Source organism: Drosophila tropicalis, unplaced genomic scaffold, assembly GCF_018151085.1.
Source record: "Drosophila tropicalis isolate 14030-0801.00 unplaced genomic scaffold, ASM1815108v1 contig_443, whole genome shotgun sequence".
NCBI lineage: Eukaryota > Metazoa > Arthropoda > Insecta > Diptera > Drosophilidae > Drosophila > Drosophila tropicalis.
In genome coordinates, this window is record NW_027172907.1 from 6,042,903 (window position 1) to 6,056,902 (window position 14,000).

The following is a 14,000-nucleotide window of genomic DNA, read 5'->3' on the forward strand; positions in this document are numbered from 1 at the left end:
CATAATCTTTAATTGTAACACTAACATCAATGCCAATAACGAAACCGGAATATAAATAAATACCACATAAATTTAACAATTCATAATTTTTTCTCTTATAATTTTTTGCTTATTATTAATTTGTAGTTGAAAATGCTTGGGTCAGCTTTTTAAGTAACTTGCATGAAGTATTTTCAACTAGGCTCTTAATAAGTGAATTTTGAAAGGTTAAAATTAGTCTTTCCATTTGGATAGTTACTTTCAAATGTTTAATAAATTTGCATGATTTCTATATATAGACGTTATTAATAGAGCAGACAAAGATGAAAATGAGTTTTTAAGTAATATGACGTTAGTTTTCTTTGTAAATGTTTTTAAGCATATTTATTTTAGCATTTTTGCTAATGTTAAATGGAACGTGCATAAGTATCCTTGGCCAGCAAAAAGCTGTCATCGAAAGCAAAACAATAAATATACGTTGCTCATGATTAATGATTTACGCACACACACACACACATACACATAAGCAGACAAAAAAAAGAGCACTGTCAAGCAGCTAGGACGCCTAAAAACAGGCAACATGGCTGTGCCAACGGCAAAAGAACGAGAAGATTTCATTTTGGATTTTTGTTTTTGTTTGGCTTTGCGGTCAGCGTAGCGTGTATTAAGGGAATTAAAATGTTATTATATAAAATAAGGTCGAGGGTCGAGAAACAACAAGCTCAAGCTCCTTTCAAGTGGGAGCCAGAGAGTCGCAATGCTAGTGTGCGAGTGCGAAAGCGAAAGCAAATGAATGGGGCGTCGGAGGTGAAACATTGTCATTGCTACTGATCCCGGATAACGATGTGATAATCGCACCCAGCCAGCAGCCACTCAGCCAACCACTATATGACAAACAGACGGGGATCGGATGGATGGACGGATGGATAAAATGAAAATTCAGGTGACTTGTACTCACTTAAGTCTCACAACGAATTTTTACTTTTACTTTGCGTTTTGAGTAAAGAATTTAATTTTACGCTTTTTGCATTTTCAATGTAATATTCGGTGAGCCAAGGGCAAAAGCAAAGGTAAAGCTCACGAACCGCACCCTTGTCCCATGGTTTACCATAAATTTGTCCACAAAAAGTCAGTCAAGTGAGCATTAAAATTAGTTGGCTTCCCTTTAAAAAGAAAAAATATTCTCCAATTTTGTATTTTTTCTCCCCCTTCTTAACTCCCCTTTTTTTTTGTTTGTTTTTGCTTGTTTAGTTGGCTATCTTTTATGCTGTTTCCAATTACCTTTTTACATGCTGACAGGGACAGACTATTGTTTCAAACAATGCTTTGTAATTGAGATCTAGATTTGCTTTAATTTTTGTCATTTCAATACAATTCATTAATGCTGGCTACATTTTTAAGCTTTTTACACTTGGTAATCAATATTAAAGTTGCTTGCTTGTTTATCAAATTGATGTGCTTCTAAAAATACAATATTATTTGATAGAATTCGATTCGTCTTTTATTTAAATAGTTTTCCCTCACTTTCAACATTCTTACTCATTTCTCTTTGCTTTGTCATTTATATAATGGTGCGTACGAATGTGAAAAGTTGATATGAGAACTTCAAAATCTATTTCAGAAGTAAACAAAATATGCATTGACTGAATGCGTTGAGGTTTTAAGAGACTTGATTGAAAACTTACCGACATAAAGGTGGCCATAGAGATAGGAATGAAATTGTACGAACGCCAGACTTGTTCATCACACGATCTCATTATGAAGAACAAAAGCATTTTGCGATACTTTAAATCGCCTTCATACCAATTATTATAGAAGGCAGCCGGTAGCAATTTCTCACTCTGAAAAACCACAAAGAATACACACAATTTAAATGCAAAACTGAATTGTATTGAATTCAACTTACCGATGTGGTGAATTGTGTGCCATTAAAACAGATGAACAAAGTGAATACGAGAAATGCACACAGACCGACAGAGTATTTAAAGCCTGCGGCTAAATCAATCATAATCATGGCAAAGCCCATTAAACAAATGGCAATGGTTGATGTGATGAAGTTAATCAAAAATGTGAAATTAAAAACACTATTCACGCTAGCTGCTATACGCAACAAGTGACTGTGATAGGCAATTAAGGATTTTAGTTCAACATGAGCGTTGGGATTACGGGCATCTAAGCTAAGCAATTTCTTGGCCAAACCGTCGAAATGCAATTGCAATTGAGTGGCGAAAAAGCACAGTAGAAATTGACCGGCCATAATGAAACCAACGCCAATCCAAGACGATATGACCTGATTGATAAACGAGGCAATTAAACTTATATACGTGTTTGACTTTGTATGCCATGGATACCAGGTATTACTCTGAGATTTGAATTTTACTTGCCGCTCTTCCGATGACAGCTCATAGATTAGCTCGATAATGGGCAGTATATTGTAGTAGAAACAGGCACACAAAAAAAATATGGTCGTATGACGCATTCGATTTGACGACTGTTGATAAAAGTATTGAATCCGTTTGGAATTTAAATTTGGCCCAAGAATCAATAGCTGCAATTCGGACAGCATTGTTTCAATTTGAGGACGATTATACAGCAACATCCACATATTGCAAAATGCCACCAATGTGAGACCCAGAACACTCCCTGTCTCGGCCAACTGGGCTACATACATGGCAATCTCCTGAGTTTTTTCATCTGGGAGAGCCATAGAGATAATCAGCCCCAAATTCTGATAGACCAAATTCAAAGCACCGAAAATGAACCAAGCACGTTGCACCACTGTCAATTCGCATTGACGTTCCACTCCTTGGACACCCATCCAACTGTATCTCTGCATTCCGGCCACTTGACAGGCAAAGTCCGGATAGTACATGAAATTTTTGAGCTGCAACTGCATCGTACACTTTTATTCATGTGGACACCAACTTGTCGAGCCTTTTATAGTGAATTTAGATGGCTAATCAACCGATTCTGTTTGACAATTGAGCAATTTGCCATGGGAAATTGCAAATGCTTCTTCAGTTTTCTGACCAAGGACATGCCATAATAAACTGAGAAATCATAAACAAAATGACATATGCTGCAGCATTTAAATTGAGCAATTGACCTTTACCAATCGATTGGCAGAGAAAGAGACAGAGAGAGAGAAGCTGAAGACTTGCTGAATTTTTGTCTTAACCTATTCACTCATTCTTAATTCGTTTATTCAGCACTGAAATTAACAATCATAAATTTTGTTTTATAAATATTGTAAAGCTTCAGGCTAGCCAATAATAAGTGTGTTTGTGTGTGTATGTGTGTGAGTATCAAACGAAGTTGTTTGCCGTACTTTCGCTTTCATAATGTGAATGAATGCCTTTAAGCTGGTTATCAGTCCTTTATGCTATCAGTAGACAGATATAGCATACATATATGTACGTATAAGTATGTATGTGTGTATGTATGCCTTGCATACCATTTCCGCCGGAAGCACACATACGCACGCAGTTACCGCTTGCCGCCTTGTTTACTTCTTTGTTTACGAGCATTCTTGTTTTTATGTCCTTGTTTGAGCTGTTTCTTTTTTTCCTTTCGTTTTTCTCCTTCTCTTTTCTTTTCTTTTTTTTTTTCTTTTTATTGTTGCGTTTTATTTTGTGGTTTTTGCCCCTCATATGTTACTCAAGTACACACACACACACACATACACCCACATAATTCTATGTCTATGCATTTGCTGCTGTTTGCTCCATCTCCTGTTGATTTATGGGTTGTTTATTTGCTCCTTTTGGTCCTCTCAGTTATTTTTTTTTTTTTGTTTTGTATTTTGGTTTTTTGTTTTTTATTTTGTCTGATTTTGTGTTTATTGTTTCAGTCGCGTCTTCGTCTCGTCAGCGTTTGTTGTGGTAATTAAACTTTTGATTGCTTTTCAATTGTTTTTATTGATTGACAGCAATTTTTTGGTTTTGGTTTTGGTTTTTATCTTCACTTCGTTTGGACTTGATTGCCAATTACATACAGTGAAAATTCGTTTGGTATTTTCCAAAATTGAAAACTAAGCAGTATCACTTAATTAAATGAGCGAGAGAGAAGAGAGAAGCGGGAAGAAAGGGGAACTGTCAGGAGCTCTAAGCGAACGAGCACATTGATTAAAATTGATATCAATAGCTGTCTAGTCTAGTGAAGCGTTAACTTAAAGATTTTACAGACAGTTGATATTTCGATTAGAGTTCTTTGGGTTGTCGATATTCACTTTCCCAAATTTAGTTAACTCAGCAAAAGACTAAGAAAATTTAAGTCTGGAAACTTTTTGACTCCCATATATTGAATTAAATCTGTAATTATTTTGTACTTTATTTAATGCATAATTTTCAAATAAATTCAGATGGCTGACGCCATTGCTAGGCAATTGCAAAAACAAACAATGGATAAAAATTGGCAGCATTATGCTGAGGAGTGTATGGTAGCCTCCTCCATTATCATTCGTGTGCCCTTTTCTCGTCCACGTCCTTGTGCTCATCCCCATCCTGGTTCTCATCACACTAAAATGAATCACGTAAACTACGAGCAATTGCCAAAGGCTCAAATCGGGCGGCAGCTGCGCGAAATGGACAATCTGAATTATAAGTGGAGAGTGTGGAGAGGGAGAAAGCGAAGTAAAACAGAGTGTGAGTAATAGTTTTGGCAGCCATTCGCCCATTCGCCTGGAATTTATGGAGAACCATCCAAGTGGCACTACACAGAAATTTACTTTGAATACTTGGCATCCGTAAAAGGGAAGCCACATCCATCTTTTATTTTTCGGCCACTGACAACTGAAAAACGAACTGCTCTCGGGACCTCCATCTGTTGGACTTGGACTTGGGTATGGACTTTGGACATATCGATCGGGGGTCGTCTCTCTCTCTCTCCCTCTCACTCTTGAGTGCAGCAGCTGCTTGCCTTTTAAACTAATTAAGCCAAACCGAGAGCAAAACACATGCTGCTAATTTTCAAAATTAACGTGTTTGTTTTGTTTGCCGGAAAAAAGCTATAAAAAAAGAAGAAATGAACACAAACGAATAAAGAAAAGGTTTAGGCTGAAGGTGAAGGCAAAGGCAATAAATTCAATCGAAACCAAATTTCGACTGCTGCAACTTTTCCTCTCTCTGCCTTGTTTACACACTTTAGTGTTTGTGGTCCTCTTACCCTCTGCTCATTTGGCTCATGGCAGAAAGGTATATTGGTATATAAAATATCCTATAGACATCCTATTCAAAGTCGATCAGCATAGAGAAGTCTCATTTACAAATTTTCTAGGCTATTCCTATGCTCAAGGGTACGTTTGTGATATTTTTTTTTTTTTTTGTTTTTCGTTTGGGTAGAAAAATTATAGTCAACTGTTGGTAATTTATGTGCCATGAAAATTAAACGCTAAAACTGTTTGGACTTCCGGTTTCGGATGCTATTTTCCCGGAGTAGTGGTAGAGGAAAAATGCTAAATTAAGATTAATGGATACATTAAGGAGAGTGAGAAATTTATTTGTTTTGATAACACAATAACAAAATGGTTGGCATAGGTTTCCATTTCTTTGGTATTATTTTTTTTATTATTTTTCCTCTTGCTCGAAAGTTTGAAGCAAAAGAAAGGTAGAGAGAGCGAGACACACAGAGGGGTGGAGAATTCGCACCTGAAAATTCTGTATGTAGCCCACAAACAAAAAGGGGGGAAAACTAAATCTAATTACATAATAAGCCTTTTAAGGGTTTACAAGCCAAAAGCATAAAAGTTTCTTGTCGCAACAGTAAAACTGTCAACGTACACACTTTCTACTGTCAGCGAAACGACCCCACCACCCCCCCACTTCACACCTCCACACCCATTCTTCGCCTTCTCCCATACTCCCATGTCGTACCAAAACTGAAGGATGTTGCCTTCAAATGAATTCAATTAAAGTAAGTCAACTGATAAAACAGGCAAAGAAAAAACAGAAGGAAAACCATTTGAAGTGGAAATAGGAGTCGACGATGGCATAATGTGAGGGTAAAGGTTGCTAACTAAACTAATTTGCGCACCTTTGGTTGGTAATAAATTTTGATACTAATTAACTAATGAACGAATGTAACGGATACAGGAAGTATTCTCTGAGTGAAGTAACTTTGTAGTAGCTGAAATTCACTTTTATTCTGATGGGGTTAAAAGAAGGAAAGAGTTGTACTTACATATATATATGTATATTGAATCCCTTTTTCTTGGCCTTTCCTTTTCCATTCCAACGCCATTCCACTTTACTTCATTCCTAACTGGCCTTAAGTCTAACGAGCAACTAAATCACATACACACACACACACACACACGTCAAGCAGTGCAAATGTACAAGTCTTGAGGCATAAATCACAATTTCTTAGCCATTAAGACGAAACCGCAAAGATTTGCGGCACTGCTAAAGTTGATGATGAAGCGTCGTCCGGGCATTGTGCCTGGGACCAGCTGGAGACTCTCGAGATGAAGAATTCAGACCATTCTGCTCCCCCCAGCAGAACCTCAAAAGCACTGTGCCAAAAAACTATGTAACCGTTTGTGTGTCTGTGTGTGCGGCTGTCTGTGTGTTTGAGCCTGAGTGTGCGTGTGACGAAACATTTATTTGTACTTAATTTAGAACTCAAATTTAAAAGAGTTTAAGTAAATGCATGGATCTTAACTGGGAATTTTATCGCAAAAGGGGCGAAGAGTGTTAAAAGTTTGTAAATTTTACATCCTCTTTAAAAATAGAAGAAAAAAAAAACCACTGGAAAATGCATAAAAGTTTCATAAAAATTAAATGAGATGAATGCATTTGTAAACGTAATTTGTTTATGGTTTAAAAGAGTGAAAATTGGATATAGAATTTCAATTTTTATTGTTCACAAAAACTATTCAGCATATACTACATATTTCGAGAAATTGTGTCATGTGTAAGTTATTTCTTTCAGTGTTATGTTTAAAGTCTCCCTTGAGCTTCATACTCATTGGTTTTACATTTCCATGGCTCAACAATTTCTTGCTTGTTGCTAACGCGGAGACAAAGACGATATTTTGGTAGCCTGGAATAGGGAGGCGAGATGTTTTTGTGCGTTTGCTCCAAAGGAAAGGTTGGCAAGGATGTCTAAAGATGGAGGGTTGGCAGTCAGTAACCGCCAGAATGATGGGCATGGATGGCATTTTGAGAAGAAGCTAAAGAAGAACATATTTGGCACTCGCGGCGTGAGAAACATTTGTTCAACTAACCGCAAGCAAGCCGAGAACAGCACAATTTGATAATGTCCTAAGCAAACAGAAATTTATTTCTTCTATGTATGTACATAAATACATTTTACACCGAAACCAATACTCATATACATAAGACGCATGTACATATGTACATACATACATGTGTACATACAAATGATTTAAACCGAATGACAAATTGACCGAAAATTTGCTGCTCGAATTTTATTCTCCAATAAAAAATGGCCGCAAATAAATTTTCGCACAAACATTCCTTGTCCACTAAATTACATCTCCATCTCGTTCCCTAACAAATTGCCATACCATGTAACCCAGCCGACTCAACACACCCGCCCCGCCGCCTCGATCATCCAACAAAAGTAGGCAACAATTTTCTTCATTTTATTTCACACTTTTACCTGAAAAACGAAAAACACATAAGGTGTGTCCATTTTATCTTGTTGCCACCACCATCAAGCCAACCGAAAAACAGCAGCAAGAACTGTGGCCGAAACTTTCTTTTCGACCCAGTTTCATTCCACCCATCATTGGTGTGTGCGTGTATGGGTGTGTGTGTGTGAGCAATTCCACTATTGCAGCTGCATTTGTTGCTGCCACCTGGCTGACAACAAGATAAATTAAGCAAAAAGTGCAAAACATTTTTGTTTTTGGCCAACAAGTTGCAGGTCAGCTGAAACTCATACAGACAACCCAAGTTAACTGGATGAGAATATCGTTTTTTTGTTGCACAAGAATCGAAAACTAAATAAAGTTAATTTCATCAACTTTTTTTTACATTTCAGCACAATTTTTATACTTCCCTTTTTTTTTTTTGTTATGTAACCGTTTACCAACTAATTGTATGCCACAAGAATCTAAACAAAATAACTATTTGACTTTTAGGGGTTTACTTTCCTCGGGTTTTTCTATTTTCTGGGTCATGCCAAGTATATTTACCTTTACCTTTCCAAACCAACAACAAAAACAAAATATATAAGCCAAAGAGTCGACGAATTAACTTACCCTAGAACATTAGCATCAATATGATACTGAGTTGGAGGAGTCTTAGACTAAGAAAATAATATGTTTCAAAAGGGAAATATTTATTATTTAATGACTTTCTCTTCTCTTTTTCTCTTTCTCCTGAAAAGTTGCGCTTTTCACACTAATTTCTAAAATTATACGGACTATAGTCCTGACTTTTGTCAATCTGTTTTGTTTATATCTCCAAATTGTTTAATTAAATGTTGATAGTACTAAAATTGTTTGGCCGAAAGTAAACTTTGCCTGGCAATTAATCGTTCTGCATGGACCTTTTCTTACATTTGATTACAGGGTATGCCAAAAACTTTATTTATTAAGCCCAAAGTCATTTTGAACTTGAGAGTTTTTTTTGTTGTTTGCTTTTGATTTTTTTTTTTTTTTTTTTGTTGGCTAGCATATTAAAAAACTTTACGGTTGGAATATAATTACTACTTCTCCAAAATAGTTACAAATCAGCTCTATGAAATCGTTTCACAGGTTTGCCATTATCCACTGCAGTTTGTGGTAAGTTTTTCTTCTTTTTTTTTGGAGCCGGCTGCTTATTATTATCCTGGTAATAATCGAGCTTCTTGTTTGCTCCCATTTTGTATGGTTCTCTTTTTTCTTTGTTGCATAGGTAAGCAGCAATAATTTTCAGAAATTATATATGACCACTTAAGTTGTCATTAACGTTAACGATCCCCAGCACGGAAAATAGGAAAAGTGTGTCGAGGCATTATGAAATGTTTAACAGCCTGAAGAGAGCAAGACGGACAAAGAGAGAAAGAGAGCTAAGTGGCTCCTGGTCTCTGTGTAAAATTGTGTGCAATTTTTTTATATATATATATTTTTTTTTTTTCATTCTTCGTTTTTCGTGGGGCATCCTGTCGACGGCCTCTTGCCGCTTAACGCTTTCCTCCTGGCCGCTTGCCGACAGTCGTCGGCGGCTGCCTAGCACTGGGTGTAATCCAAAATTAATGGCCTGTCAGTCATACAACTTGCCGACTACTACTACTACTACAACTACAACTACGATTTCAGTGTGCTACATCCTTTCTTTGTATGAATTTCCGCTGCCAAAGTAGACCAAGATTCAGCTTTGGCCTGGGCTTAATCGAAAATCGTATGAATGCAAGTCCTGCAAGAAGGAGGTGAAGCCAAAGCCGAAGCCAAAGCCACAGCACTTAAGTCCTATTCGTGTTGCCTCTCTCAGACTCTTCTTTCCTGGAGTCCTTTTGCTTTTTTGGTTGCTCCTTCCTACTTTTTTTTCTGGTCGAACCATGAATGTGGTTTGGGCGTGGGCTTCGGGTTTGAGTTCTCCTTGCCAGCCAAGTTATTACAAGCGCAAAAATATTTTCACTTAAGTAGCTGCCAAGCATTTTGCTCAATTTATTTCTCAACATCAATGTTACTTTTTCGTTCCCTTTCACTCCGCACACCGCAACACTTCCCATTCCCTTTGGCTTCCGTGCTCTATAGAGAGTTTTTGTGGTGGGCTTCGTCCATGTTCTTTTCAATTTTCTTGAACGCAGTATAAATATTTTTTCAAAAAACTGCTATGTAATGTTTAATTGAAGATTTGCTCTTTACTTCTTTTACTCTGTGTGTATGTGTGTGTGTGTGTGTGTATTTTTCTAAAGAATATGAAATTTCTATGAAATTTATTAAAATTTCTATGCAAAACTTGCCAAATCTTTTGTTATTTATGCCTCTTTCTCTCGCTCTGTGTGTGTGTGAATGCCACAACCTGTTTTTTTTTTTCTTTTATCAAAGTGCCTGATGCAACCATTCAAACCAGGCAAATGCTCAATTATGAAAACACCTGGGAACAAGTTTTTTGTATTAGAAAACAAAGCAATAGCAAAATGTACAATGAATAATAATAATAATAAAATCTTTTTCATTTCTGAACACGTTTTTGCACATTTTTTGTGTGCACTTTGTGCATTTTGAAGAATGTGTGAAAATAAGTTCATAAATTTTTCTAATTGAATTGCTGCATTTTACAAATTTCTTTGTCTCACTTCAATTTATAGACATACATATATTCTCCAGAGTCTTTCACAAAATGTTACCCTATAAAACATAGACCCTATCATTTAGTTAAGTTAAAATGAGAAATTTAGACTTTTCTTTTTGGCTTCATTATTTAACAACATTAATAAAATGAAGCAAGTAAGTCGACTCGTCGACTTGGGTATACCATACACCTGGTGAAACAAATATTTCAAATTTAGAAGACCAAATGTATGTCTATTAAATTGTTTTTACATGTTTCATAGTATGTGCTATCTCGCTCACTCTACGAACACACGAGCACTCTAGCGCCGCTACTAGCCAACGGCCAATTCTGGCCTTGTGGACCGCGTAGTAAAATACGTTCATACGCATATTTTACATGTTTCTAGTCCGATTTCAATAAAATTTGGTAGTTTGGTAGAAATAGATAAGAATAATTAGTCTGCCGAATTTGAATGCGATAGTCAAAAAAATACAGGAGGAAATCGGTTTTTTCTAAATTATGGAGGCGGAAGTGGGCGTGGCAAAATGTGAAAATATCTAAATTCTTCGCGCATACTATGCCAGTATACATACTAAATTTGGTGACTTTAGCTTTGTTAGTTTTTGATAAAATCAGTTTTGTTTAATTTACGGGGGCGGAAGTGGGCGTGGCAAAATGTTTAAATAGCCAATATCTGCGCGTCTATTAAGCTAGTCTACATACTAAATTTGATGTCGGTAGCTGTCATAGTTTTTAAGAAAATCAGTTTTATGTAAATTCCGGGGGCGGAAGGGGACGTGGCAAAAAGTTTAAACAATTAGTTTCTGCGCGCTAACTAACCGAGCATATAAACCAAATTTGATGTCTCTAGCTGTCATACTTTTAAAGAAAAACAGTTTTATGTGATTCCTGGGGGCGTAAGGGGGGCGTGTCCGAAATTCCAATTAATGCTGAACATGTGCATACTACACGAGTATACATACCAAATTTGGTGGCTCTAGCTCTTATAGTCTCCGAGATCTGCGTGTTCATACAGACGGACGGACGGACGGACGGACGGACGGACAGACGGACATGGCTAGATCGACTCGGCTGTTGATCCTGATCAAGAATATATATACTTTATAGGGTCGGAGAAGCTTCCTTCTGGCTGTTACATACATTTTGGCGACTTTAATATACCATTTCACCCTATGGGTGTATGGTATAATGAGACATGTCAAAAGGAACAATTTAGACGATAATTGAAAATATATTTCAAATTGCATAAAGCGAAAGTTATCAACTATTTGAAAAGTTTTTGAGACACTTAAGGGCCATTAGGAAGCCACCAAGATGTCTGGGCATTTGAGTATGTTAAAATCAAACTTGCCGCAGAGAAGGCCTGACAAACAACTTGTATGCTCTCTAGGGAATATGAAATCTATATACATACATACAGATGTACATATATGTATGTATAGAAATGTATATGTGTGTCCATTGTTTTGTAAAAGAATAAAATTATGAGGGCAAAACGGAGTGACCCATAAAGCATATCACGTATACGCAGTGTATGTTTGGCTCTGTCTTTGTGAGAGAAGGATGCGTTTTTATGATTTGTGGCAGGCCAACTGCGGTTATTGCCATTCAAAGCAATCCCCTGCGGTTATATCCAAGCTGTCGTTTGAACATCTTTAAACTTTAATGGTTAGGCCCTTCTCTATCTCTCTCTCTCTCTCTTTCTCTCTGGCCAAAAAAGTTTTGGCTTCTGTCAAAGATTTGGACACGTCTTGGACGTCATGTCTCTACTGACTCTGCCCCCATTGGTTAATTCCCCGAACGTGTCCTGTTAGCCAAAAACGCTTTTATTTCGCTTCTTTAATTTTTTTTGTGTTTTTTTTTTTTGTGTTTTTGCTTCTTTTGTAAATATTTATTTATTATTTACTTCAACTACACCTTGTTGGCCATAGCATAGAAATTTGATTTAAGATCTTAGTGGCTCCATTTTCGGTACGTGCCCAAAAGCTGTGTCAAACACTGCGTATACTTAATATTAATTACATAGCCAAACACAAAACGCAAGCCTCTTGTAATGGGAGGCCCTAGCTACCGCTGCTACTAGTTAATCTTAGTTGTTGTCACAAAGGGCCAACAAACGACAAAAGATCTATTCCACTGATAGGGATTTGTTGAAAATTCTCTCTCTCTTACAGTAATATGTAATGCACTTGAAGAAAATAATGTGGCCGTATTACGTATACGCAATGTAGTTTTGTATGATTAAGTCATTAACTAAATTGCTTCGAACAGCTTGGAAATGCTGAATAATAGCCAAATCGCATTTCAAACTAACTAATTAAGCATAATATTACACAATTTGCTGCCGCTCCATTTCTGTGCGTATATGTGTGTGTATAATTGTAGTCGTGGGTGTGAGTGTGAGTGTGATTGTGAGGATGTGTGTATTTTTGTGTTTACTGAAGTGTGCAACTCATTTAATGTTGATTGATGTTCAAAATGTATGCGAAGAAAGGGCGGAATATTCTTAAAGGTGAAATTACTCAAACTACAAAAAACGGAAAAAAACCAAATCAATAATTTAAGCCAAGTCGTTTTTTTCTGTCAGTGTAAACACTTTCATTTCACTAAGTAACCACCCGCTTCTCCTCTAACCTTTACAACAACAACAAAAAAAAAAAACGAAAAAGAAGAAAAAACCGAAAACATACCAAAAAAAAGAAAAATGTTAGAGGGAAGGGAAAAGCAAAAATCTTCTCTCCATGCATTGAAAGCGTAAAGCATTACCCATCCACTTGCAATTAACACTAAAATTAATTCATATTAATTAAGGCTCATGCCCAAACCAAATGAGAACACACTTAATGCTTAGGGCTGTTAGCTTTTATGGGTAGAAAATGGCAGGCAAAGAGGACCAGGGGCCAGGACCACGACCAGAACCAGAACCAGGACCAGGACCAGACTAAACGAACAGGCAGCCAGCCACAAGAACAACAACACTGAAACACTGACCTCAACAAGGCAAAGCGGCAAATGTAATAAATAAGCAAGGCAAAAATTCTGTTTTTTTCGGGAGGTGGGGCCAAAACCCCGGCCAGACATAACAACATTCATTAATAAGAAGCGTGAACAAAAATTGGGGCCCCAGCAGGATGCGGCGTGTAACAACGAAACGAAAAAGGAGAGAGAGACCAACAAAAAATTGAAACCAAATGAAGGCATAGACCAACACAAAACGACAACAAAAAAACCAAAAACAAAAAATGGTCAGGAAATATATTAATGCCATTTAATAAGTTGTAGAAATTAGCCAACAACTTGTTGTGAGAGACAGACATAAAGAACGAGCAACAACATGATCGGTACTTTTTTCTTTTGTTCTAATTATGGAAACAAGATTTGTATATGGAACACATTGGAAGGCTATTAATTAATTCCGAATGGAATATACATACAAAAAAGCAAACCAAACAGAAAGAATTGAACACATTAAAGTTTCTACTTCAAAGAGATTTTTCCCAAGTCAAACCCCAGTTTGGAAAGGATTGGTTGCTTTCATTCGACAACTATTGACAGTCTGTATTTCATTCAAAAACTCTGTCTCGATTGCTGAACATTTATTGACACTACCTTTTATGTCTAACTTCATTATCTATTGAATTTGAAACTTCTCGAATAAATGACTCGAAATCACAAAGCAGAAATCTTAGAAAACTCAAACAAAAACCTTGAACTGAAATGATTGAAACACAGCTGCATTTTGCAGCTGTTGAAATCCAATATAAAAATATATTT

The 14,000-nt window shown here is 36.7% G+C and overlaps 1 protein-coding gene across 1 annotated transcript; it reads right to left on the reverse strand.

Moving 5' to 3' along the window:
- Positions 1-1,540: 1,540 nt before the first annotated feature.
- On the reverse strand, positions 1,541-2,875 carry Or69a (Odorant receptor 69a). The gene is made up of 3 exons (XM_068286156.1): positions 1,886-2,875; positions 1,665-1,820; positions 1,541-1,591 (listed from the first exon to the last, which is right to left on the reverse strand). Exons 1-3 carry the CDS (start codon positions 2,873-2,875, stop codon positions 1,541-1,543), a joined length of 1,197 nt encoding a protein of 398 aa, XP_068142257.1.
- Between the last annotated feature and the right edge of the window lie 11,125 nt (positions 2,876-14,000).

Bases quoted from the DNA above. Each gene is read 5' to 3' on its own strand.
- Or69a (XM_068286156.1), bottom strand. From the start codon at position 2,875: ATGCAGTTGCAGCTCAAAAATTTCATGTACTATCCGGACTTTGCCTGT. The intron at 1,821-1,885 runs GTAAGTTGAATT...GTGGTTTTTCAG, and splicing joins GCACACAATTCACCACATCG to AGTGAGAAATTGCTACCGGC. The intron at 1,592-1,664 runs GTAAGTTTTCAA...CTTCTGAAATAG, and splicing joins CTATGGCCACCTTTATGTCG to ATTTTGAAGTTCTCATATCA.